The 27397-nt window shown below is 38.0% G+C and overlaps 1 protein-coding gene across 2 annotated transcripts in view; it reads right to left on the reverse strand.

The window, feature by feature from the left end:
* pak1 (p21 protein (Cdc42/Rac)-activated kinase 1) overlaps window positions 1–27397 on the reverse strand; it is a 63233-nt gene that overhangs the window by 20730 nt on the left and 15106 nt on the right. The window contains exons 2-4 of one of the 2 annotated variants that reach the window (XM_044118677.1): window positions 24665–24715; window positions 4598–4814; window positions 163–257 (exon numbers count right to left, since the gene is read on the reverse strand). In XM_044118677.1, the coding sequence (XP_043974612.1) occupies window positions 163–257; window positions 4598–4787 (285 nt within the window). In that variant the 5' untranslated portion in view covers window positions 4788–4814; window positions 24665–24715. Of the gene's footprint in view, window positions 1–162; window positions 258–4597; window positions 4815–15452; window positions 15512–24664; window positions 24716–27397 lie in introns of those variants that run through there. The other variant, XM_044118678.1, reaches the window with a different exon arrangement.

Consider the following 27397-nt stretch of genomic DNA (forward strand, 5'->3'; position numbering starts at 1 on the left):
AGCTCAACAAGATGGCCTTTGTCTGATAGGACTATTTTTAAAAACTTTTATTTGGTATGTCTGCTTCCATCAAGCTCACAAGCAAACACAAATATTCATGCAGCAATGAGCAACTAGGCGATAATTAGAGCAGCGTTCAGTGGGGAATATTAACAGACTTACAGTAAACTCCCCAGTAACAGCATCAAAACCGACATGGATGGTGTGCTCAAAGTCTGACGGCAGAGAAATCTCAGGACGTTCCTTTTTCTTATAGGCTGAAAAAAAAGAAAGAAAACAGAGAGAACAAGGACAGTTTAAGGATATTTTAATTTCAGCAGGATTACCCAGACGTTTTCTTCTGGCATAAACTGAGATGGATTTGTTGCAAACTGGACCTCAAAAGGCCAAGATGCCATCAGGTTATTAAATCAGATGTAATAGAAATCCCTCATGGGACAAACCTTTGTGGTAAGCGAATAAATAAGAAGAAGGAGGAGGGGAAAAAAAGAAAATAAAAGAGAATTAATCATAAAATATACATAAAAAGCAGTTTGTGGGAGAATTATAACGACGGAGACGCTATATGTTGTAATTTATTCCTGAGGGAAATCATAAATCCATATCCTCATGGGATGACGAACAATGCAAGGACCACCAGCCGGCTGCAAGGCATCGTGGGTAATCTATGTCTGCATGTGGACATGTGGCGTGAATTAGTCTAAGAAAAGAAATGCATAAGAGGGTTTTGTTCCAAGCAGACTTTGTGATTTTTATGATTTATTTAAATCACAAAAATCACATTTAACTCTAACTAGTGGGTAAAAAGCTGTTTTAATCATAAGATATTTATAAAAACTAATAAATAACATTCTGTGAGTTATAAGACTGGTGGGCCACCAGGCTAAACATTGCTTGTTTCATTAATTCAGTTTTTTTTATTTAGCCTTTTTTAAGACTTTATTGTTGATGTTTAGGTTTTGTTAATAAGGTCTTTCATATGTTCAAAATTGATATTTTCAAATTTCCTGTCAACTTTAAACATCTTTTAACTCAAAACATGGTGGATGGCTGCTCTAGTGCCCCAGTCACCAGGATTAACGAGCTTTTCTGTGGGAAACCATGAATAATAATGTTATCTCCATTTCTTATGTCTTTTTTTGAGACTGTCTTAGAAAAGCAGAGGTTTTTTTTTAGTTAGTTTAATCAGAGGCTTTTTCAAATTTGCTGGAACACAGACTGCTACCGGAGAACTTCCCTGCTCACAGTCATCAACATCTACAATAACTCTGGAGAATTTTGAATTTAATTTCCCTTTAGGCTCAATTAAGTATTTTTGAATTGAAATAGAATTTAACTTATTTACATATGTGTGGATCACAGACTGTAGCTTCATTTTGGTACATAAAGCTACAGTTTATAACATTACACAAAAAGGAAAGAAAATTAAATGCCATTTTACAAAATAATAATGTACTGAAAAAGCAACAGGCTGAAGCTTTACAACCTCAAGCACCTGAAACAGTTTTCATCCGGATCCCTCTGCACATGCAGAGGTGTGCACGGCTCGTTTGGCATCCGTGCTTTTGCTTCACGCCTTCATTGCTCAGTTATGTGGAAGAGGAAGAGGATCATGAGACTCCACTTCTTCTGCAGCAGCGCTCCCTTTAGTCGTTATTTAACAGAATAAAAAGTCTCTGCAACTTCCCTCAAATCGAGTTTGATGCTAAACTATTATTTTCTACTCTGAGAATAAAAATAGTAAGAGGAAGTCATCATCCTCCTGATTGGGTTCATGCACAGTTTAACCACTGACACGTGTTCTTATGAAGGCTGACAGGCGAACGGCTAATTTATTATTGCTAAGTTTAAATTGCCTTTTGGCAAACAAAACAGCAGTAACCGTGCAGACAACATGGATTCACGTATAGCTCTAAAAGATTACAAAAAGCAACAATTCACATTTATGGAAAGTCAAGAGCAGTTGAGAAAGTTACTGTCCCACATCAGTCTGGAAAAGGTTACAAAGTTGTTTAGACTTCAAAAATCTGAAAACTGCTTTTTAGCTAACGATTATTTTAGTAATGGAGTATTTGACAATTAATAGTCTGCAGATTTCTCATTCAATCACTTAAGATTTAAAAAAAAAAAAAAAGATAAATAAAAATGCAAATAAACAAATAACTATTCCTATTTTTAAAAAAGAAAGTAAACATTTTATTGCAAGAAAGCAGTTCTTTTGTGAATGCTTGACCATTTGTAGCAATGGATGCATCTGCAGCTAAAATAACATTTCTAATAGTGTAGGGATAATCTGTTGATTATTTTATTAACTGATTAATAATTAGACAGCGAGAGCTTATTAATAGGATTTTTTCTTTTGAATAGAAAGTTTCTAATCTTTAATTGAAAATTTATATTTTGTTCCAACAGTTTAGCTTAAATAATACTAATGTGTATGGACCTTACCAGAGGGGCCGCTTTTCATTGGCTGATGCCCATTCTATTTTTAGCGCGGCTACAACGTGGGTGGCCGTCTCACAAACAGGCTTCCCGTTAGCTAAGTACAGCATAACGGCAGTACTAATACAACTTCTACACCTTGAAGCCTGTCTGCTACACAGTCTTACGTTAGCTAAACAGATCAATATGCAGTGTGTACTGTATCTGACACACACTAAAGATTTTATTTTAGCAGAAAAGGCTTTGGACTAAACTGTTACTTGTGTTAGCCACTCTAGCACCAAGTAAAGATGGTCAATCAACCATCGCTGTGTTCAGGAAAGAGCTGATTAATAATCGAGAAATAAATATCAAGCCTGGAAACTTGATATCATAACGGACTGAATGAAATGTTTTTAATGTAATCTTTGCTCGTCTTGCGGGGTGCAGGCGGTTGCCACGGTAACAGGTGTGCTTAAACTACAAAGAGAGAGAGAGAGAGCGAGAGAGAGAAAGAGAGAGAGAAAGAGAGAGAGAGAAAGTAAAAAGGTAGGAGTGGTTTTGAGTTGATCACCTGTTCGGGTTATTTTACCTTTGTTTACCTTTGCTGTGGCTCTTTACAGCCGCTGTAGTTTCGAAATGTTGGACTAAATACCTCGTTCGTTTGTGACTATACGTCATTCACAACAAACATCAAATAGAACAAATTTATTTCATAAACTTTTAACAAACAAATGGCTTCTACAGCGGTAATTATGTGAAATTAAATTAATTATATCCCAGCTTCAGAAGATTTAACTTTACCTTAACAGAGCTCTTTGGTTCCTCATATCAGTCTGTAACTTCTCATATTGAGGTCATCAAACCAAATTTCAGATCCACCATAACTGACTGACACCTGCTGACCTCAGGTTTGCAACCAGCTTGTGACTGAAAAACCAGTAACCTCCTCCCAGATGATGACATGAACTTGTTATTTCCTCTGTCCATTGTAGTAGCTGATATATTGTAAAAATTCGGTAGAAATGATGCACTAATGGAGTCATGTTTACATAGAAACAATGCGCTATGAGGCTTTGCTTGTGAGACTTGCGGTCAGGTGGGTCGGTTGTGGGCGGAGCTTGGTAAGGTCCATTTGAGTCTGTATGGTCTAGGTGAGAATGAAACAATTAATAAATTAGTTTGTAATTATTCTAATGATTGATGGATCATTATTAATCCTGTTAATTGTTTCTTTTGCCCAAATGCTTATTTTAATTACTCGGTCCTATTTCATTTTTAACAATATTAAACCTTTAGGTGAGATTGAAAAAAGCAAACATTATTTTTAAGAAGACTTTCATCTACAGTGAGACTTATTATTAAATAAAACATAAACATGTTTACTGCTTAATGAAAGGTATGTGTGTGTGTCAGAACTGCAGCCAGAGCAACACCTGCTGAGATCAAAGTTAAGCCTTCATGTCGGCTTTAATAAGGATTAACAAACAACGCGTTGATAATCTTCATCGGGTCTGGAGGAAAAAAACAAAAAACATTGAAGATTCAGAGCGTTTCAACGGGCTGGGTGGCGAGGAGGAACCACACATGTTCCTCCTTCCACCTCAACAGGAAGTGTGTGATTTAACACCAACTCTAAAACATTTGAGCCACTTTTAGTTGCGTCTACCATCTTTTGCTCTTTAAGTCAAATAAATTTTGCGAGTTTTAGATTTTGAACCTAAATGTGACTTTGTGGAAGATAATCTAACAGCAGTTAGTTGTGTTAACTTTTTATTAGAGCTGAATAAACTGGAGTTTTTAGATTAGCACTTATAAAAAACTGAAAGAAGAAAAAGACAGGAGTGGGAACTATTTCCCAGAATGCTTAGCAGCATGTTTCTGTATCCTGAGATGGAAGTGCGTTACATTGATCTGACTCTTGTGTTTTATTAAGACATTTGTTTATTTTAAAATCCTGTTCACACTAAATGTTTCTGAGCCGTTTCCTGCCTAATAAAATAAATGTAAAAATGTTCAATATTTATTTTTAAGTAGTAGTAATTGAATGCAGCTCTTTGTCAATATTTTACCAGTCTGTTAATGGGTTCTATCATACAGTTTGCCAAAACCGGCCCCTTGAGGACGTTTGTGATCTTGTTGTGGCCCAAAATGAAAATGAGTGGAGAGCGCTCACTCTTATCGCTCCCAGTGAGGATGAATCGGATGGAGCGGTCTTTCTTCTTCTTGTCCTCTGGGTTGGGCGGCAGCGGCTTGGAGCCGTGGTTCAGGGGCGTGGGGTCCTTGTTGCAGGAGCCGATCATGGTGCTGGTGTTCCTCATGGGAGGAGCTGGAGGCTTGTCCTCGACCTCCCCATTATCAGACATCTTCAGATAGGCTGCAGCTGGCCGCTCCTGCACAGAAACGGACCAATCACAGGGAAGATGCTGTCAGAGGACAAAACGTCAGCCAATAATACTCAAGATAAACATAAATATTCACCAAATTATTAGGATTCAATCACAATGTTGTTAACTTTGATATTAGCTGCAGTGAACTAATAATGAGATTTCGTTTTTTGTACTCATTTCAGAATCAGCTGAAATGATGAAATAAGCAAATAACCTGCTGCTGGCCATGCCCCTCAATTTAATGTTCACACTTTAGACACATGAAAATGGCTGCTAACAGATGCACAACGGTACATCTTTGAAAAGCATCAGTAGAGCCTCCTGCAAAACCAACAAGAGTGCAACAAGTGGTTTCTGGATGTTAAGTCAACAACTAAAACACTTGTCTTCTCCAGCAACATTGTACAGCGCATACAGGGATAAAACCAGCTAACCAAACGTGCTGGGTTGCTAGGTGACGGGCAGCGCCACAATCTGGAGGTTTTTGAAACGGCTCGTTTTCCAGACACTAAAAAACATCAACTTGTTTCCAGAAAACGGCTGGAAAACCGAAATACAAAAACATTCAAAAAATAAACATACATATATACACGTAATGTGTCAATTTATGAAATAAAATACTACATGTGAAATGCATTGCTTAAAAGTTACTATATGTTAAAATCATTTACCATTATTGTTTTTCTTATGTGATTTCTGGGCTGCAGTGCTCCATAGAATACTTTAAACGGTCCCAGTTTAAAGTCTGATTGTGAGTTGCAATCAGATGTGCAACTCACATCTGATTGGTCGGCCTCTACAGGAAGTCCACTGCAGACCAATCAGAGCAGTTTGAAGTAAGTCAATTGTCAAAATTACAATCAAATATTTCCATATAGCTGGGTATGGAGAGCTTTTGTGATCTGCTATTAACAAATAAGAAAGTAAGTAAATTAGATTATTTTAGTATAAAAGCTGGAATGATCTGTAGCAACGAGACTGCATTTTTATGTACATCCTGTCTGTAAAAAGAGTGAGGAAATGTGTTCCTTTGGATTCCAGACGTCAATGCTTTAGTTAAAGGAACAAAATTTCCTTCCGAGGGAAAATCTTCTAAAATAAAATAAAATAAATGGACAGAGAGTTTCCATTTGCTCAGAGCGGTCAGTTTGATCTACAAACACCAAGCTGACTAAATCACAGTGTGTGTTTTTTTTGTTAACATGCGTGTACTGACTCAGAGCTTAATGAGTCTTGGTCAAAAGATAACACCACATTTATCCACTTTGATGTGTAAGTGTAACCTGCAGTTTGCACACACAGCTGAGAGGCAAATAAAAAAAAAGCCAACTTAATGACCGGTTCTGCCACACACAGAAATACACAATCAAACACTGAAGCTAGGAGCTAACCTCTTATAAATGCTCCAGTGAGCACAGAGAGTCACGAGGAGGATGTATGTAGGTCAGAGCTACACGAGCAAATCAACAAACAGAGGAAAACATGAAATTTACAGAAAACACAATGAAAAAGGAAAAAGTTCTCCATGTATTTTCAACTCTTTGCACAGGAAAGCTGCTTAATATTTCTGTCCTTCCACCTTAACACATAAACGGAAGCGGCTCCTGATGGACTAAATTTGTCAAAGCAAACTAAATAACTCACTTTGACTAAAATAGAAATACTATTAGAAGAGACTGAGTTAACTCTGAACAGAGACCGGACCCTGAGCTTGAATTATAAAATGTTTCTTCTAAAGTTTGCAGCATCAGACTCAACTCCTCTCATACACAGCTGTGTTTTGTACAGCTGTTACTCTGTTTACAGGCTCTTGACTGCGCTGCACCATTTTAAATGTAATTGTTAAAAATGCTAATTTGAAAATTTTACAACATTGTGTTATTGGGAGATGCTATTTACAAAACGTAAGCACCAATTACAGAGTCTTAAAAAAGGCAAACAATGAAATACAATGAAAAATAATATTAATCCTTGGCAGCTAAGATTAAATATTCTTAGGGTAAAAAATTCAAGCGATCTTGTAATTTTCTAGATCAAGTTTTGTTTAGCAATGTCTACAACTTGGTGCAAGATTTTTAACTATAAACCCAGTTTAACCAGTCTTTGCTACGACTGTTACTGGTGAATAAGAAATCCCTATTTAAGATATAAAAACAAATTATGCTTAGCCTGGTGGGACAGGTACCACTCATCCATGAGACCAATCTCTGCCGATTAACTGGATTGGCTGTAAATTTTTCACGCTAGGTATAAATGATACTAAATGATCTTGCAATAAATTCACCTAATTTAGACATAAACATGCAAAATACTTGGGGGCTACAATACAGAAGCTATTCAGTCAAAAAGACAATTGAAAAACCTACAATCAGCAATAAATATTTAACAGTAAGGCTGTCAACAGCCTAAATTATACATGAATCAAATAGATCTCACAACACTGCCTACAACAAATAATGTCAAGCAAAAAAATAAATATTTATTCAAAGTTAAACACAGGTTGCATCCTGAAATCCTGAGTTACTGAGAACATGGTTGTTTTGTGATGTTCCTGATCTTTCTGACCGAACAGAGTTTTTCTACAGAACACAGGAGGAGGCAGAGGGGCTCGATTTTTTTATTCAGAGATTATCCGTCTTATGTTAGGACAGCGAAAGTTTTTTTTTCTCCCCTTCAAGGTTTTTTTTTTATTTTTTATTTTTTTTGTGGGCTCTAGTGTCTCTTATATGAAAGTAGGCTGACAAGAAAGGGGGAAGGATAGGGGGGAAGACATGCGGCAAATATCGATGCCGATATTTCGCAGACTCAAGGCCTCCAAACGTGGGTCGCGCTATCCCCTCCGCCACCACAGCACGTCCCAGGACAGCGAAAGTTTTAATACATATGCAAAATATTTGGTCTGTTTATTTAACCTACATGCCGCAGCGTTAAGCAGCTGTTCGGTGTGAGAGTTCACCGTCGGGTGGAGCAGAAACGGCGCTCCGCATGCGAAATATTACTAATATAAATATAACGCCTAGCAGCGGTCCAACAGCGAGAGCAGAACCAACGTCTTACAACACCAACTCATTGACTTGCCGTAAATAATTTTTTGGGTTATTTGTTTAGCTTTCTGACCGTGTTGCTAATCCGGTGAGTGTTGGTAGTAGCGCTGCTTTGCCTGCTGTCTGTTCGCTTTTTTCCTGCATTTGGCTGCATTGCAGCCAAACTCCGTTAAGTGGTTGTTTTTTTTATACATGTCATATTAGATTCATTGTGATGCATTTTGACGCGCTTCACCCCTGAATTTTCTGCTGCAACACGCAAACGTCCCCATTCACTCAGAGCCTTACAGTTCCTCATGACATCGCTTACGATTTGTTGCCGCGCTTGCGCAGTGTGAAGGAACGAGGAGATCAACTCACACGCAGGCTGCGACGTCAGATACACGTGATCGGTTTTGGTGATCGGCGATCACTGATTATACACTTTTTCACGGAAATCTGGCGATTTTGATCGGTGGCCGATCGATCGGCACACCTCTACCCTACATCTGATGTTATTTTTCAGCTTTTTGAAGAGATCTGCATCTATAATACAACAACAAAAAATACTCATCAGCATCAATAAAAGGCTTTTAGATCTTACCTTATTTAAGTGTACAGCTCAAATTTTAACCCCAAAGATAAAAGCAAGTAACAAATCGAGAAGTTTTTCAGAAGGAAAAGAAAAACGCTGAACCTCCTCAGAGCCTCAGTACAGACTGAAACCGAGGAGCCATGTGGACTTTTAACCCATCCTGCCTCTCGCAGACGGTGACATCAGCTTGGTGTCAGAAGGTGAGTCACACGTGGAAGCAGTAAAAGTTCACAAACGCATCCAACCATCCCAGAACCGTTTGGGTCTTTTAATCGGGCGCCATAACCCCAGAGGGGGAACGTCACCTACACACGAAGGGCAGTAAGCACTTAGAGAGGGTGTGTGAGTGTGTTTGTAGCCATTTTGCATACAAACAGTTGTTGTTTAGAAGGAAGTGATGGAGTCTTTATTGTCTACTTTACACAAACACACACACACACACACACACACACAGAGGGAGACAGCAGATGTCTCAAATTTCAAACACTCCTGCCAGTTTCAGCAGAACCTGGTTTCCAAACAATCCCATACTGTCTACTAACCAACACACACACACACACACGCATGCACACACACACACACACACAACTGAATACAAGGTTACATCTATTGATCTGAAAGGATTCCCCAACCTGCAGCAGAGACCCCGTCTTATTAAAACAATCCTAATGACTTGATCTTGATTTTTATTGCTAGGACTGAAGCTTCAGACCTCTTTCAACTTAATTACGTAAAAAGAAATTACAAGATATTTAACAAAATATTTCTGTTTAAATCTATTCATAGTCACAGATGTGATTGGTATAGATAGGAACCAATGAACCTGGGAGGAAGTATTCAATAATTTGCTCACCATATTTTCAGAATAAAGATGCAGTATTAGCAGAAAAGAGAGGCATCAGTCTTTTTAATGAGGAAAACAAGTTTTGATAAGATTACCAGCTTGTGGTTGTTTCTTAAACGCAAATAGTGGTTCGCACAATTGGATCTAATTTTAAGCTAATTTTATTATCTGTAAAACCGAAACTAAAGTATAACTTAATAAGATGCTCAACATTCCTGATTTTAATTTTGGGATATTTTTTGTGTTTCCATAAAATTACTATGTCCTTCTTCTAATATTCCAACATTTTTCTGGTAATATCCCGACTTTATTCTTGTATTATTATAACTTTATTCTGGTAATATTCCAACTTTAATCTTGTACAAATATTTTCTAATATCACGACTTTATTCTCCTATTTATGTTTTCCTTATTCTGGGTCAAATTTTCTGTCGTAGAAAAACAAGCCTCACTGGAACGTATCTATTCTAACTGACCAAATATGACTCTATACAAATTTTAAAAAAAAGACATTTAAATTTCCTCTGCTTTTTTCCAACTAAGCAGGAAACAAATGCGTGAGGAGAACATTTTTAGCTTTCTAAGCCACTAAGGTGTTAAGGTCATATTATCATTGAAAGCAAAGAAAAGGAAAACGAAGAGAAGCAGCAACTAAATAAACACAAAATGTCTTAATCTGTTCAGGTGAGAAATCATCTGAAGTTTAAGATTAAAAAGCAACAAATCTAAAGCAAGATAAACATTTTATGACAGTGATTTAAAAGGAGTACCAGGACAGTGTAAATATGGTGAGTAAAAGCCTTGATTTGCTGAGGAAAATGCCAGACTCACACACACGCACACACACACACACACACAGAGAAACACGGTGTGTGTTAGGAGTGTGTGAGTGATGAGGAGGCACCACGCTGTCAGAGACTTTAGATGATATCCTGAGTTAGATCAGGATCCCTGAAGATGATTACAGAGACTCAAATAATCTGATCTGTCAGATCCGACCAATTCTGAGTTACAGAGGTGATCTGGGCTGGAAAACCCATTAATCCCAATTCATCCCTCTTCAGATTATCCAATCTGGACTCCGAGGAGTCAGACTCAGGACTAATAAATCTACAAAGAGAGCCAAGATGGGGAAAAACAAAACAAAAAGGTCAATCAGATGAACAGTAACATTCTGCTGTTGTTTTGACAGCAGAATATTGAATAAGTTCGGAATAATCAATAAATATTTTAATTATTGATTTTTCTGACGGTTAATTGGATAAAGAAAATTGCCACATTCTGCAGATTTTTCATTTTACCTCTTAAGCCTTTATTAATATGTCAAATGAAGAAAATAAACCATTGAATTCCTTTTTGAATGACCAAATAAACATTTTATTGTATAAATTGACAGTATTCCTTTAGTAAGCGCCTGATAATTTGTAGCAAAGGATGAATCTGCAGCTGAATGTACGTCCATCATCAACATGTGAAAAACTCAGTCCTTCCTGCTTCATCAGTACAGAGTGGAGCTGATCTGGGGACTATTTTTATTATTTTAAAATAATAATTAGATAGATAAAGGTGCTTAAAAAGCATTTATTCACAGAATTTGAACCAGGTGAAGTTAAAACTACGACACTTAAAGATTTCTGGGTAGAAAATTTTTTTAGACAAAGGTTTTTTTTCATCTTAAATTAAAAACTTAGATATATCTTGTACAGTTTTGCTGCGCTGACTGTGTTACTCTTTCCAGTTTTTTTAGAGTTTGTATAGTTAATTAATAGATTACAAAATTAGTTCAAGTCTAACCTCTAGTGCACAAGAACAGCGATTACACCTGGTTCTTATTTATAAACATAAGTGAACCCAAAATAGGAACTTGCTGTTTCCATCAGATTTAAGTGGGTCAGAAGCAACCAGGTGCTGCAAATTAAAGGACCCAAATAACTGATCTACTTTGGTTCGACCACATCTATGAAATAAAAACAGGAATGATGTTTGTCTGCTGGTCTGAAGCGTGCAGGCGCGTTTTAATTCAATGCTGAGGAGGAGAAACAGCATTAATGTTATGAGGCCTTTTCCAACTATTTAAAGTCCTTTATTCTACAGAAAGAGTTTTAAACACATTTTCATTTTGGGCCGGCATAATGGTGGAGGGGCGATGACACCTTAAAAAGAAAAACAACAAAAAAAAACAGACAGGAAACAAATACTGTTTGGTTTCCACATAAATTTCCTCCATTTTCATAACAAATCAGTTTTGCGCCTTAGGATGTGATTAAGCACGTCTCTGCTGCTCGGAGAAACAAACCAAGTCTTCAAATCTTATCCGTCTATGTAATAAAGTGTAATTTAGCTGCACCATAAAGTTTGTCATTCCATTATCCATCTAACGGGTGCAGGCCTACATATAGAGACATTCATTATTCACGCCGGCACATCTAAAGAGACGGACGCCGGAATGTGTCAGCACTTCCTGGGAATGACGTATCAGCAGCAGCAGACACATTTACTGGAACAGGACACACATTTAATGACATCTTACATACAACTAAAACCCGACTAAGATGCCCATACAAAATAAAAAGCGTTTGCATAACGTCCGTTGTGAAACATGACCAATAGATGGACAGACATGTAGACAACCAGAGGGTGAATCTGGATTCCCTTCAGCTGCTCTGAGGAATCCCACAGGCTGCTAAATAAGCAACAGCACCGTCCAAATTTCCTCCGTTTGCTCTTACATAATCAGCTGCACCGACTCTTTGTTTATTTCTCGGCGGCTGAGTCAAATTAGAGATTCCAGTTGAAAGCCTTTTACCTGTGCCAAACTGCCTGCTCTTCTAAATGGTTACATAATCAATAATTCGAAGTAATTATTCCAAAGATACTTAAACATCCAGGTTTATGCAATCAAGACAGAAAGCAGTAAATGATTGAGGCAGGACAACGACTGGCCATGCAACTGAAAGAAAAGGGAGAGGAGAAGAGAAGAATGTTTTTGGGGAAAAAGGAGACTACAAATTGCATATCACCCTGAAAGCACCATCCCCACAGTTAGACATGGTAGCGGTGGCATCATGCTGTGGGGATCATTTATTACATAAATCCCCCACATTTATACAACAGAGTCGCACAAAGCAGCCATAATTTTAGCAAGGGAACTACTGGCCATGCAAGTGAAAGAGAAAAAAAAGAAAAACAGAAAGAAAAAGAAAAAGGAGAAAGAAAAGAAAACAGTTGGAGAGAAAGGAAAAGAAAAAAGAGAAAAGAAGAAAAACTCTGGAATGCTCCAGATAGAAGCAAGACCATATATCAGAATGGCCCAGTCAAAGTCAAGCCCTAAACTCAGATGAGAATTTGAAGGAAGACTTGAAAAGTGACCTTCACCATTCCTCTGTTGTGACTGAGCTTAAGCTACTTTCCAAAGAAGAACAGGAATAATTTCAGCTGCTTGGTCATTTAAAGCTGAGAGAGACATACCCCCCAAAAACCTGATTCAACGAGACTGAACACAAAAGTTTTTACATTTCTTAGCACTTAAATATTCAAAAGAGTATGCAGCTTAATGCTACGTAACATTCTAGTAGCTGCCGTTTGCTCTGTAGCCAATCCAGGAGCGCCATTTATTCTGCTTGGCTCTGATTGGCTGGAATCCCAAGAGGAAGTTGGTTGACGTTAGCTTCTGCAGTAGAGCTGAGAAGGTTTCCATTGTGCACATTTATTCACATAAATCAAAAATAAGCAGCTAAACTCTTGCCAAGTGCTGAGTTTCTAGTGAAAATATCCAAATACATTTGAAATAAGACAAAACTAACAAGCAACTTTTAAGCTACATATTGAGCATTTTAAGTCAATATTTCTTGATTATTGATTAAAAAACAGCTATGGCAGATTTTCTCACTCAACATGGTTATAAGTGAGAAGCTTTTAATCAATATTAAACAATTATTGACTTAATCAGGCTTTGTATCGTGCTGAAAAGTTATTTGTAGGTTAGTTTTGTCTTATTTCAAGCTCACTAATATATTTAGTCAGCTGAACACTTAAAAACTAGACCAAATACTTGGTAAGAAGATTTTGTGTTTTTGCAGTGTAAGCATTTTTAGATGAAATCTAAAGTATTTGTGGATTTTAGCGACTCACTGGCGGCTTTTGTCTGTAACCGCTGAAAAAACCAAGATCCACATATTTTTACTTGCTTATCATATCATGGTTTAGGTTTCATTCAGATAACAAGGAATGTCTGGTTTTACATAGTCATTTTTTGTTAGTAGCTGAAACATTTGCATTGAAGTAATAAAATCCTAACTTCTGAACTCCAGACTTTCAGGAAAGCTGCGCTGGCAGAGCCAGCAGGGGGTCTGGTTCCCTCATAGCCGAGGGGAGTAATGCACCTCCATGCAACTGGATCCAACAGAGCCGCTAGCTGGTGCTGACAGATTCGGTTCGTCAGGTAACATAAATACCAGACATAAACAGAACAGTGACTAAGAGGGACTAGTTCAGGACAAATGGAGGTTTAATGCAGCTTTCTTTCTGAACAGAGCAACAAAAGTAGAAACTATTGAAGCAGGAGACCGAACCATCTCACTGCATCTCATTTCATCCCATCACTGAAGCTCCGACGACAGAACGAAAAATGAAACCATCTCGTTTGTCTGCAGACTCAAACCCGAGGGCGCAGACTTCAAACGTATATTTTAACATAATTTACAGACCACATTCGAAAGCATTCATAAGCATACATCCACTGAGAAACAAGTCTCTGTTTATACAATCTCACAATGTCAGCTATTCGATTTTCAAGTGTATTAGCATTAAAATCCTTTGCTATGTTGGTTCAGTTCCTCTACAAAGCTAGTTTATCATTTTATCCTAACAATACAAATATTGCATTCAACAAATATCAGCAAAAGCTTGAGAGGTTTAAGCCAGAGAGTTTCAGTAAGTCAAATTCTGGACTTTTTAAGACTTTTTTAATGACGCCTTGAATAAAACAAAAAAACTGTCAATATAGAGGATGCTTGGCAGTTCCTACTGTATTATAATTAAGCAGAAATTTCAGCCAAAACAGCCAAAATTTCTGGAGTTTCTAACGCTGAATATTGGCTCTCTACAGCTTTAACCAATCTTAACCCCATTGCACACGATAGATGCAAAACAGACAGCTAGCTGGTTAGCGGTAGCCTTAACTGCCTCAAGTAACAGAACACAATGAAGATGCCTGCCTTTGAGTAAAATTTTTGCCTGACAGAAAAACTCTGCAGGAGAAAAACCAAACTCCGGTCATAATGAAATTTAAGACCTGATTGACATATTTAAGGCCAATTTGCCTTTTGTTTTATAAATTTATGACACAAAATGTAAATTCATAGAACTAAATGTAAGCAAAGTTACATTTTGTTTTATGAATTTACACATTTTTAGGGCTTTAATATTGGATCCTCGTGTGTCCCCCATCATCCATGATGGATGCAAAAAGATAGCTCTGTATATTAGCAGCTTGTTAGCGCTAGCTGCAACCGCATCAAGACACAGAAAGCAGTGAAGATGTCTCAAATTTTTCCCAACAAAAAGTGCCACGAGAAAAAAAAAAAAAAAAAACTACAAATACAAGAATAATAGTCCTGCCAGAACAAAATGTAAGACCTTTGATTAACATATTTAAGGCTAAATTGTTTTGTGTTTTATGAATTTAAGGCACTTTAAGAGACTTTGAGCATCAATTGGTGAATTGAAAGCATGCATAAGCATACATCAACTGAAAAATAAGTTGGAAAATGTTAATATTTTGTTGTCGTCGTGTCCCATCTGTTGAGTTTCACCCCAGGTGCCGATGATTTTGTCGCTCCCTGTGTGTCGAGTCCATCACCCATGACAGAGGCACACAAAGCTAGCTAGCTAGCTAGCCAGGGTATATCACTGGCATATAATTTAGCGCCTCAAGTCAGATCGCAGTGAAGATGTTCAAGTACGACTCAAATTTCTGCTTTACAGAAAAGTCCCTACATGACAAAATTTAAGACTTGTAGTTAAGATATGTAAGGCAAACTTACCATACACTTAGTTTCATAAATTTAAGACATTTTAAGGATGCACTGACATCCTGTGAATAAATAAATCTGGCATAGGGCAGCAGTGGATGACAAGTTACTTCACACTCATTAAAGTATACAAGCCGAAATAATCACCTTCAGTCACCCGTCGCTGTGTTGCCGCTTCAGAAACTAATTTGAGCTCATAAAATCAATTAATCCAGAGTTTGAATTCAATCCCAGACAAAGCATAAGTGATAAAACTTTGTGAGTTGTTTTCACAGCTGATCCATCCAGCAAACACATGCAGAACTTTAATTAGTTAACGACCACATCAGAAAAAAGCTGTTTGGGGGGCAAAAATAGAACGTCTTTTGTCATGTGGCAAAAGTGTGTGAGTGTTTGTGTGGGAGGGAGAGAAGGAGACAGATGGTGATTTTGAAGAGGAGGACATGGCCAAACATCAGATAAAGGATACACAAAAAAGAAAGAAAGAGAGAAAACAGGAAAGTATGAGAGAGGGATGGTGTTGAAGGAAGGTGAGATGAGGAAAGTGACAGAGAAACTAAATGAAAACAGAATTAATTTATATATAGGTAGAGTAGAGAGAAAAGAAAGAAGGGGTGCGTGATTGCGGAACAGACTGTGTGATGGTGGGGGGCATGTTCACACACACTCATACACACACACACACACACACACACACACACACACACACACACACACACACACACATATATCTTTGTTCCCACAGCACGACAAATACAAAAGCTCCACACTTCAATAGTTCAGGCATTTGGTGTAATGCTACAGCTCAGGTACAGACAAAGGGGAATCTGTTAGAGGTCTGTTTCACTCTAATTTTAAACCTCAGTCAGTCGTGTTCCTGCTTCACTCGAAGTCGTGTCAGATTTCTTCTGGGGGTTTTTGTTTTCTGTTTTGGCTACACTTGAGAGGTTTCACACCAATATAGTTCTAAAATTAGCCAAAGGTGAACTGAATCAGAATGCAGTTTCAGCAGCCATACCAAAACCTTGTTTCCACATGGCCTGTAAAAACTAGAAATTATTTCAACTCAACCTGCCTGACAACATGAAGTAGGCATAAATGTCTCAAAAAAGCAACATTTCAAGGCCTTTGGGTATTTTCACACCTGATAGTGCAGCAAAATTTCAACATTTGCTACATTTTCAGGTGCACTGTCAATTGAACAAAACTTTTTGAAAAAGCTGTTCCCCTCCTCACCTGTGGGGGCGCTGCACCAAGAAACACTGAAGGAAGCAACATAAAAACCTCTGAAGACAATGAGCTCAGCTTCCTTCTTCACAAAATGTAAACAAAAATGAAGCTGTGTCAGACTTCAGCATTTGCAGGATTTCATCTTTTACCTTTGGCTAAAGAGCACAAATAATTCTCCCGCTAGCGCTAGACTCTCACGTTTACCCAAAATGCCCTGCAATGTAGTCCATAGCCCTGCTGTTTCCGCATTTGTATTGAATTCACTTCAAACGAACGGACACCAAGAGCTGTAGGCGGACCAGTGTTCGGGGTTTTTTATTTTTAGCTTGAATGCAAAATAGAAAGAATTTAAGCTAATGTTTCACTAATGTCCTCAAGAACTGCTGATAATTTTGAAAGAAACAGAAAATGTTGAGTCAAGCAGATCAGAACGCCTTAATTATTCCAACCTAAATCAATTCCTGCTACTGCAACCTGTTAACTCAGATTAATGGCGTTGGGAAGGATGCCAGGAATCGGAGCGCATTCAGTGCTCTTGGCAGTGATTAAGGATGTGATTTTTCCGACGTTCACCGAGACGACAACCAACGATGGAGAAAAGCAGCAGGACGTTAAATCCTGAGTGATGGAGAGATAATTCAAGCTGCAGCTTCTGTGTGTGCCGCTTTGCTAAAAAGCTCTAAGGAAGGATCCAGAATGAGTAACACTTCTTTGAAACAATAAAAGCATGATTGTTAAACCATCATTTGCAAAATGTGACTGAGGTGAAAAAAATGCTTTAGATGAAAAAAAGGTTTTAAAAAAAATAGAATTAGTGACATTTATTACAATACTTACATGATTTAGCATAAAGCAGCTGGCTGAAACTCAATCTGAATAATCCATATTATAATTTTGCCTAATTAGAGGGATTGGTGCAGCCACACAAAGATCAGATTTCACCTTGCAGTCTCGTAAGATAATGCAAACAATGTGATCATTATCTGAAGGTTTGATTATACGGGTTATTGTAGGAGATGGAGCCTATCCCAAAACCCCACCCCAAAACACACACACACACACACACACACACACACAGATCCTGCTCCATACAGCCATCTGTACAGCCCCGCCTCAGCTCATTGCCTTCAGGGGACAACTGCAGCCACGGCGTGCACCCGTTCCAAGGAATCTGTGTGGATTATTAAAAAGAGGAAAATCAATTTGGTTCACTTCCTCCTGAGATAATTTAGAGGATCTCCTCTTGCTCAGCGTAGTTCTTTGATCATTTCAGTCAATGATTCAGAGCCGGCTGCTGCTCGGGATGTAAAGCAGGTCGTTCATAAATCACAGCCGGATGAATCCTCCCGGCATCGTCTTGCTCAGCAGCATGACTGCATTGGAGCCGGCTGGCAGCACTGCTGTATGTAAATGTATGCACTGGTTGTCAGCGTCGCAAATAATCTGAGAAAAGCAAAAGGCGTTTTAATTGCTCATATATTTGTCTGTAGCTAAGTCACTTGAGGCTGAATTTAGATGTCCCGGTACATTTTAGGGAGATTTCACATCTGATAGTCCAGTAGACTCAGTTCGATTGGAGAAAAAAAATGCAATATTTGTTGTTATATTTCCATCTGTTGCACTGTGTGAAACAAAGCAACCAAACAAAGCAAGTCAATTGAAAAATCTGGATTACACTTTATTTTAAGGGACTGACATGACACAACATGTGTCATGGACATGAAGGAGTCTACATGGCTGTCTTTGATTATTGTTATCGAGTGTCATTTGGTAAATAATGACACTTTTAATGCAAGTATTAATGGAACTTTGCTTTAAAAGTGTCATTATATAAAGAAATAATGAAAAGATGACACTTTTAATTGACTTTTAATGCAACTTTTAGTGCAATTTTGTACTAAGGGTGTCATTATTTCCTGAATGACACTTCATGACAGTCGTAAACATTCATGAACACTCCTTCTGTTCATGACAGACGTTATGTCAGGCTTATGCATACCCCTTCAAATAAAGTTTTACCAAAACCGGTTGCCCTTCTCACCTGTAGTGGCGCTGCACCAAGAACCAGTGAAGGAAATGACACAGAATCCTCTGAAGAAGACACCGAAGGAGCACAACTTCCTTCTTCACAAAATGTACACCGATTTTAGTGGTTGTAGGATTTCTCTTTGATAAAAGACCATGAGGTATTTCCCTGCTAGCGCTAGACTAGCGCATTATAGTCCGCTTGCCGCTTTTGGTGCGGTCTCTGGTCTGCTTGGCGTTCACACCTCCCTAACCAAACCAGAATGTCCAGACAAACAAAATGGAGTTTGATTAAAGCAGACTAAGTCTGAGCCTCAATTTTATTAATATAATATAAGTTTTATTGCATGATTATGTTTTAATTAATCCAAAAAGAAATGTAGAAAAATGTTAATAAAAAAAAATTTACATTAAGAGGAGATGGCTTCAGTATGTTTTGTTTAGCTTGTGTAAAGCACAAATACAAAAACCTCAAGAGTGTTTTCTGAATCATGTTGTCTCCTTCTGCAAATCAAAAACCAATCAAACCGACACTCCCGCAAACTGAGCCATGAAACATTCAAACTCTGAAGCCAGGGCTTTTCTAAAAAAAACAACAACTAATAACTTGGTTCAGAAAATCAGATTGTCTACAGAACCATGTTCAGCTCAGACAGAAATAGTTTTGTCAAAAAGAAATCCAAAAGGGCAAGAGGATGATTTGAAACCAACAAAGAAAAATAAGTAGAAAGATAAAATATGAAATAAAGGTCACTCAGCAGCAGCAGCATACTGATCTGTAAAAGATAAACGCAACAACACTGATGCACAACAAAATCCAATAAGGCTATAACACACACTTACACACAGCTCTGTGTAATCAATACAGACACGGACTACAAGGTCACATTAAGACCCCCACCTGGCACACCTGATGTCCCAGGTCTGGACATCCTGTAAGATTATTCAAGTAGCAAAACAGACAAAGCGCCGTCTGACTGATGAGTGTTCAAGTTTCTGGCGTCTCTGAGGTTTTAACATGTCCGCTTGGTGAATTAGAAAAGACATTATACAAGTTGTTTAATACCTATGAATGAAAGGAATTCCTAGAAATGAACTACAAGAACTAAGTAAACTACGGGATGCCTGTGATGAAGAGCTGGAGCTACTTTCTGACTGAAATAGGAGTCCTAGATGGGATGAAACTGACATTAAGACTGCTTCGTAATCCAGGGATTTAGTGCGCATTCACATCAGACCTGTTTAGGTTTGCTTTAATCCAACTCCAGTCCATTTGCCTAGAAAGTCCGGTTCATTTGGGGAGGTGTGAATGCGTAATCAAACTATGATGTGGACTAAGAAAGCGAACCCTGATCCACCTAAAAGCCCTGGTCTCGGTTTGGTTGAAGTGAACTTTAGTGCAGTTTGAATACAAATGTGAACACCAAGCAGGCCAGAGACCCCCACAATAGCAGGAATTGGACTATAGCACAGAGCATTCTGGGTAAACACAAGCAAAACAAAAGAGCAAGTCTAACAGAAGAAGTGGCTCGTGGATTTTTACTAAAGACAAAAAGAAATCCAGCAATCGCTAAAATCTGATACTACTCCATTTTTGTTTACGTTTTGTGGAAAAGAAGGTTGCACTCGGTGTCTTCTTCAGTTGTTCTGGGTGCAGTGCCCCTTCTGGTGAGGAGGGGAACAGGTTTATCAAATGGTTTTCAATGTGAATGTGAATCGTGCCAGCTCAAAATGTAACATACGTTGCAATTTTGGTCATCTATCAAATCGAGTCTACCAGGCTATGAGGTGTGAAAACAGCCTTAAACTACATAAAACTACACACAGAGCAAACAAATATTTAAAGAAATAAAGAAAAGAAAACCATATGCGATTTTTTTAAACCATTCATTCTTTTTTATGAATGTATAAAAAATCATTTTATTATACAAGATTTTCACAAATATTTTGTGAAAACTTGCTTGTTTGCAGATTTTTTCAAACTTCATATCTAAAATATTTGAAAGAGAATTTGATTTGGTGAAGCTGAAATAATTAGGCACAATTCTACTTGACAACTTTCAAAGCAGCCAATCCAGAAGCACCTTTCATTTTCGTTGGTTCTGATTGGCTGAACCCATGTAGTGCTAAAATGCCTTCATCAGTGTCAACGATTTGTAACCACCTGCGAATTGCAGGGGGTCACCTGTAAAAAGGGGGTGTTCAACATAATACACCAAATCAAGTCTGGACATCATCAAAATTAGAAAACGAAAAGTGAGGCGAGACTAGTGACGTTTGTTGCATTCCCATGGTGCACTGCGGTGCTTTAAGCGGCAGACCCAGCGTCCGATAAATTTATGGGCTTTAAGAACTCTTCAACCAGAAATGAAATCAATAACATGGATGTAAACTGCTGCTGATGTGCTGTCATGGCTGAGAGGAACAAACAGAGAGCAATCAGAAAGCATAATGTGAGTCATAAACATAATGGATGATTTATAAAGTTTATGGGACACAGGCACTTAGAGGCTACGATTGATTTACCACGTTTAGTGCGCCTGTCCTAAAATGGAAGAAAGGTTTTTACAGTCTGGTCAATTAATACCTGCATGAGTCCAAAAATTATTATCGTTCTCAGGAGTTTTACCATCACGTTATTATTGGAGAACATGTAGAAGAACTTTCAAGGTAACCAACTCCTCCTGTCTGGAGCAAAAGGTGAGGAATGAAGTTGTGAAAAAGACACAAACATCAATCTGTTTACTCTGGGAGGAAGCTGAAAACTGAAAAGAAGAATGAAGCAGGAATTTGACCATTGTTAATGGTCTGACAGAGATGGACGGTGAAAAGAAGGCAGAGACAAAGAGGGTCCAAAAGAGGAGTAAAGTATAATGGAGACAGAGTAGAGCAGCAACAGCGAGAAACATGAGGAAGAAATGAGAGAGAGACGGGGGGAGGGGATGAGCAAAGGGGTAAGTGGGGCTCAGAGGAAGATAAAAGCACAAAGCTAGCTAAGTAGCAACATAAACTACCACAAATTAGAGCTGAACAATATGTCAAATCACAACCAACTGCTGTGACGCAATATTTCATGTCATATTTCCACGGACCAGTTTGCAGTGCAGTAAAGAAAACTGCCTAAAGATTTACTTGGTTTTCACACTTTAGTAGCTGCATTTCCGTTAACTATGAAATTTAAAAAACTAATTTACTTAATGGAAACATGTCAACTTAAAAAAAGAAAAACTGACATTTTTTGATAAAAAGCTGTTGCGCTAGGATGAGGTAATTTTTCCAACACAACAAAATAATTGTATTTTGTTAAACTGAACCCTTTTTTCACATCACATGAGTCACATGACCAACAGCTGGACGTTACTGCTGGCAGAATCGACAAAAATGACAACAGGAAGTGGTAGGAGGATGATGGCGTGGCATGTTTTCTAGTGACTTATCGTGTTAACAAACTTATTCTTAATAGTATTTTTGATTTCATTGAAATACCTCAATTGAGAAATTGTGTTTTTTCAACGTTAGTGGAATTAGTGAAATAATGTTTTGCGCATATTTCTACTGGAAACGCACCTGCTGACTTACCAGTTTGGACTACTCATCAGCAAGGAAGCAGCTATTGGTTGTGCTAAAACTCACAAGATGACATCATCACCTAATTTGGATATTTGGCCATGTGTAAATATATTTAAAACTAAAAGTTAACTTCATAAAATAATTTAATAATGAGAATACTTTCTCTGAAGCTACGCTACATCCTAGGAAAAGTCACACAAAGTGACATGGTGGTGGTGGTATGATGGTGCGGGGTTGCCTGAAGCTAAAGCACACTTCAATTATGCAGCAGGACACTAATCCAATAATTATGAGGAAGAGTTTAAATAATTTTTGAAATGCAATGTTTTATTAAAATTGAATGAAAACATGTAAAGAAAACATTCTCAAAATATACAGTTTTTTTTAGATTGTTCCATTATCTTTTGAGAGAAACTTGATAGGAAGTTTGTATCTCATCAGAAACAAACATCTTGGTTTTTATATTTTCAAGTAGAGATGTATGCATAAAGCTCAAACACGAATGAAGGAATGAAAGCAGTAAAAACATTTTAAAAATACATAGCTATTCCCCAGAGTGTAGAAACTCTGCCCCATCCCCCGCCAGCCTCCACACACACACACACACACACACACACACACACACACAGGTATGCTGAGGGTCTGGCTTCATCACCGATCTACCAGCTGTCAAACACCACCCCCCAGCAGAGCCATGAATAATGGAGGCTGCAATGCATGCTGGGAAACATCAAGTCAGATAGGCAGAGTTGCATTACAGCTCACTTACAGAATGTGAACAATCGTTTCCTCTCACTAAACCAACCCAAAGTCTGGTCATCCACTCGTGCAAGAGGTCAGCTAAACCTGCGCTGCATTCAATGGCTGACTGGGAAATTTAATAAAATATAACTAGAAAAAATGTCACAAAGCATTGCAACAACATATATGTATGATGACTAATAAATCATTAAACAAGTTTCAGTATGATTCTATTAAATCTTTAGCAAATTAATATTTTTTAAAGCACATCTTTGTGTTGATCTTTTTAATTTGTTGCTGACTTAACAAACAGAAGGTCTTACAGTCTGATTTTATATGTGCCACACCCTCAGCAAGCCATGTGGCCACACAGCCAGTGTTGGAAACCAACATATTGTGATTCACACGGCTTCCAAAACTGTTACAATAAAAAAGGAACATTATTTTGTTTATCTAACTGAAAGGTTTCTGGCCCTTTAAAATGATTTCCACTTCCAGTAACCTACCATCTTTAGATTAGATAGTTCTGTGTCGTGGAAAGAGATGTGCACAGAAAGCAGCTGAAACACCAGTCAGTAAATGTTACAGTGATCAAAACAAAAGAAGTAAGTTTAAGAAAAACAATGAATTTTTCTGTAACCTTTGAACACATCCAATTAACCAGAACTGCATTAAAGTATATTACGAGCTAAATCACCTATCGTCCTTCTCAGATCATTTTTATTGTACCTTAGAAATCAACTGAAAGGTAACAAGTTATACATATGATCATAAACCAGTAAACAATGTGATTATTTTGCTGAAAAGAAACCCACATCCAATGTTTTCACAGCAGTCTGAACCAATTGTGATCTTTTCACCCAAATAATTCTAATTGTGTCACGTCCATATGTGGTACTGAATCCAAAAGATTTCATGTTATAGTGCATTTAATCCGACTTTTGTCATCAACTTGAGATGTGTCATAATTCTGCACCAGAAGAAGCCAGATGCTGTAATTGACATGCGTGAACTTCAGTGATCTGTGTCCAATCGGCGCATTTCAACATGACTGGGTGTTTAAGAACCGGCATGTGTCAAAGAAACGCCACGCTGTGAAGATGCTAATGTGACGTTGAATTGGACAATGATAAGTCACAGAAGTTAAGTTCAACCACAATGATTTGTTACACTTACTGAACAGCATCAAACTCTTTAGACGGGCATCTTTTACTGCCAAACACCCCAGAAAGGCTTTAGAATTACATTTTCTACACACCTATTATCTATCATGCTTCCTTGAGCAGGTTAAGTTATAGATAACATGTTCATTACACTTTTTACACAAAATAATTCCTGAATAATTAAATTTTAGTCTGTTCAGTTCTGCCTATTTTGAGATTTTTTAGTTATCACTTTAAATCCAAATAAGTTGCTACCGGCCACAACCACCAACTCAATGTTTACACTCGCACAATTATACAACTGTACATCTTTGAAAAGCATTAGTAGAGCTTCCTGCACAACCAGCAATAATGCAACAAGTGGTTTCTGGGTGACAAATCAACAACAAAACACTTGTCTTTTCCAGCAGGCATTGTACAGTGCATTCAGCTGACCAACCGGGCTGGAGCTCAGCTTTAGATGCTAGGTTGCGGCACAGTGATTGCTTTCCAGACACCAAAAAACATTTACTTATTGCCAAAAATCGACTGGGTGTTTTTTAAGCATTTGGGCTGTTTTAGAAGCAGTAGAGACAAATAGAAGTAAAATGAATGTTTAAATTTTGCATAATGGGTTCCTTTTAAACTTACCTGATAACGTTGAGTTCAAGTCACTCCTCAGCAGACAGGTTCAACCGCAGCCTGCAAACAAACACAGACACAAGTTAAAAACATAAATACACTGCCCTTTGAGGTACAGCTACATCAGTTTGTACATGCATTAAATCGCTCTGATTTCCAGACAAACAGCAACAGTAAGTCGGCGTGTTGAGTAGGTCAGCAGGTCACGGAGAAAAGATGATCTACCCAACATCAAATGGTAAAGCAAAATAAACAAACAAACAAAGCCTTGTAGACCATTTGTGTGTACAGAGCATGTTTAAGAGGGCCAACAGAAGGGCAGGAGTCGAGTGGCGGCCCTGCAGCTGTCCACACATTCACACCTTACTGCGAGAAAACACACACAAACACGGTAACACAGACAGACAGAAGGTTGCTTTAGCAGCTTTAGATTATGGCTTATTAAGGTGTTTTTAAAGTCTAATCACCACTGGCTCACACAATATGCTGCCACCTGTAAGGCTAGCAATGTTGCTGCTTTTGTTTTGCAATTCAAACTTTGTATTAAAAATAAAAAAAACTAAAAAAATCTGGTGCTATAGCTGTTTTCTACTGGTTATAAAAAAGAAACAGCAAGGAACTGCTTTGGCATGTAAAAGGTAACTTATTCACTTCTATATTCTCGGTAACACTTTATTTGACGGGTTGTGAATAAGACTGTCATGACGCTGTCATAAACATGACTTATCACCTGACATGAACAAGAGTACGTCTTCATGAATATTTATGACTCTTGTCATAAACTGTCATTCGGTAAATCATGACACTTTTAATACAAAATTGACATTATTCAAAATGTCATTGTTAGACAACTTGACATTAACCATGAAATCAGGATCTGACATAAATTTGTTTTAAAAGTATTACTGATTAAACTTTAAAAATTATGTAGCTTTGTGTTATTAAAGTTAAAGTTTAAATACCGAATGACACTTTATGACAAATAGTCATAAATATTCATGAAGACTTACTCATGTTCATGTCAGGCGTTATGTCATGTTTATGACTGTGTTACGACAGTCTTATTTACAGCCCGTTAAATAAAGTGTTACCATATTCTCTAGTGTTGGCATTTTTTAATTTTTTGGGTCATAATGTTTCTGGTTGAGGTGTTACCTGAACAATTATTCCCTCTGGTTTGTTTGCTGTGTAGATTAAATGATTGTTGCCATCACTTTTTTTTTTTTTGATTAACTGTTGGACAATTGCTACGATGCGTAACCATGGCAACAAGATTTTGTCAAACTTTCTCCTCCCCCCCAAATCGATCACAATGGGCAATGTAGGAGCAGATTATGAATTTCTGTATTATAAATGTTCGGGTCACATGATTTGTCAGGTGTCTATTTAAGTAGTACCTGGTGTTAATGAAGGCAGGTGTGTTCCACCCGAGAGGGGGAAACCAGTTTTGACCGCAACATAATAAAGGATATGGTGACAAAGAAAGAAACTGATTGGCGTGTCAACTTTACCCCGGTGTACCACCTCAGGGGCTTCAAGCATTTGGCTTAGCCTCTACAGTCAAGTCAAAACTGGGTATCACAAGGAAAGATTGTAAGAAAGGAACTTTGGATGGCGTTTGCCTACGATGAGGGACGCAGCCGGAGCCTGTGTGTTGGGAACGGAGCGTCAGCTGATTGGCATTAGCTCATCTGCAGCCTGGGGTGACGTCGGACAGGATCGGCGTTCAGGAGGACACCTGGATTTCCTTGTTGCTGGATTTGAAATGTACGCATCGAATAGGTATGTGTAGCGCTACAATTAGCGAGATGGCCATCTGAATCTAAATCTAAACGTGTGCACACATAATGGCGTAAATCCAATGCATTGGTTGCTGAAGTGGAGGAACAATTAACTTTGTATCAATTAACTGGTTGCGATCTATTGACTGACGGACTTTTATTATGGAGGATTGCGTAGCGGACGTGGATTTACCAGCGGGTGCTAGTGCGCCATCTACTGCTGACAAACAGGACTTTCTGACTAGCAGTTGTGACACACAAACGGGTAAACGAGTGGTTAAACTTTCTGCTAAAGCAATTGCTGATCGGTTAGATCGATTGCAAGCTGGTAGAAAGGCTAAGCTAAATAAAGCTAGCAGTTTAAAGAAAAAAATACAAGAGTTGATGCAAAATGGTTTGGTTTCAGAAGTTCAAATGTCTCTTGATGGGTACATTGACTTGTGTGTTGAAATAAGATGCATGCATGATTCATTAATGAATTTATTGCCGGTTGAGGAGAAAGAAAAACATGAAATATGGTTTAAAGCAAAAATGTTGTTTACTGATGAATTTGCTGAAAATGTGAAAAGGTGGGTTAAATCAAAAGAAAACGATGAAAATGAAAATGCTGATCATTTACTTAATGGTGTTGATATTAATCATGATGATGATAGTATTAAGCCTAATGATAGTGTTTCCAATGTGAGTAAACATTACAACAAAAGTGTTACCAGCAATCGGTCAAGTACAACTTCCTCTGCACAAATAAAAGCTGCAGCAGAGCGAGCTGCACTGGTTGCAAGAATGGCTGTTTTGAAGGAACGTCAAGCACTGGAGGAACAGGAGCAACTGATAAAAAGGAAAAGGGAACAGCTTGAGTTGGAAACTGAGCTAGCTGCGTCTACTGCAAAGTTGGCAGTTCTGCAGGCTTCTGATGAACAATGTTTTTCCCGTGCACTAACTGACGGAATGAACTCTTATT

This window comes from Gambusia affinis, linkage group LG06 (genome assembly GCF_019740435.1).
Source record: "Gambusia affinis linkage group LG06, SWU_Gaff_1.0, whole genome shotgun sequence".
Classification (NCBI taxonomy): Eukaryota; Metazoa; Chordata; class Actinopteri; order Cyprinodontiformes; family Poeciliidae; genus Gambusia; species Gambusia affinis.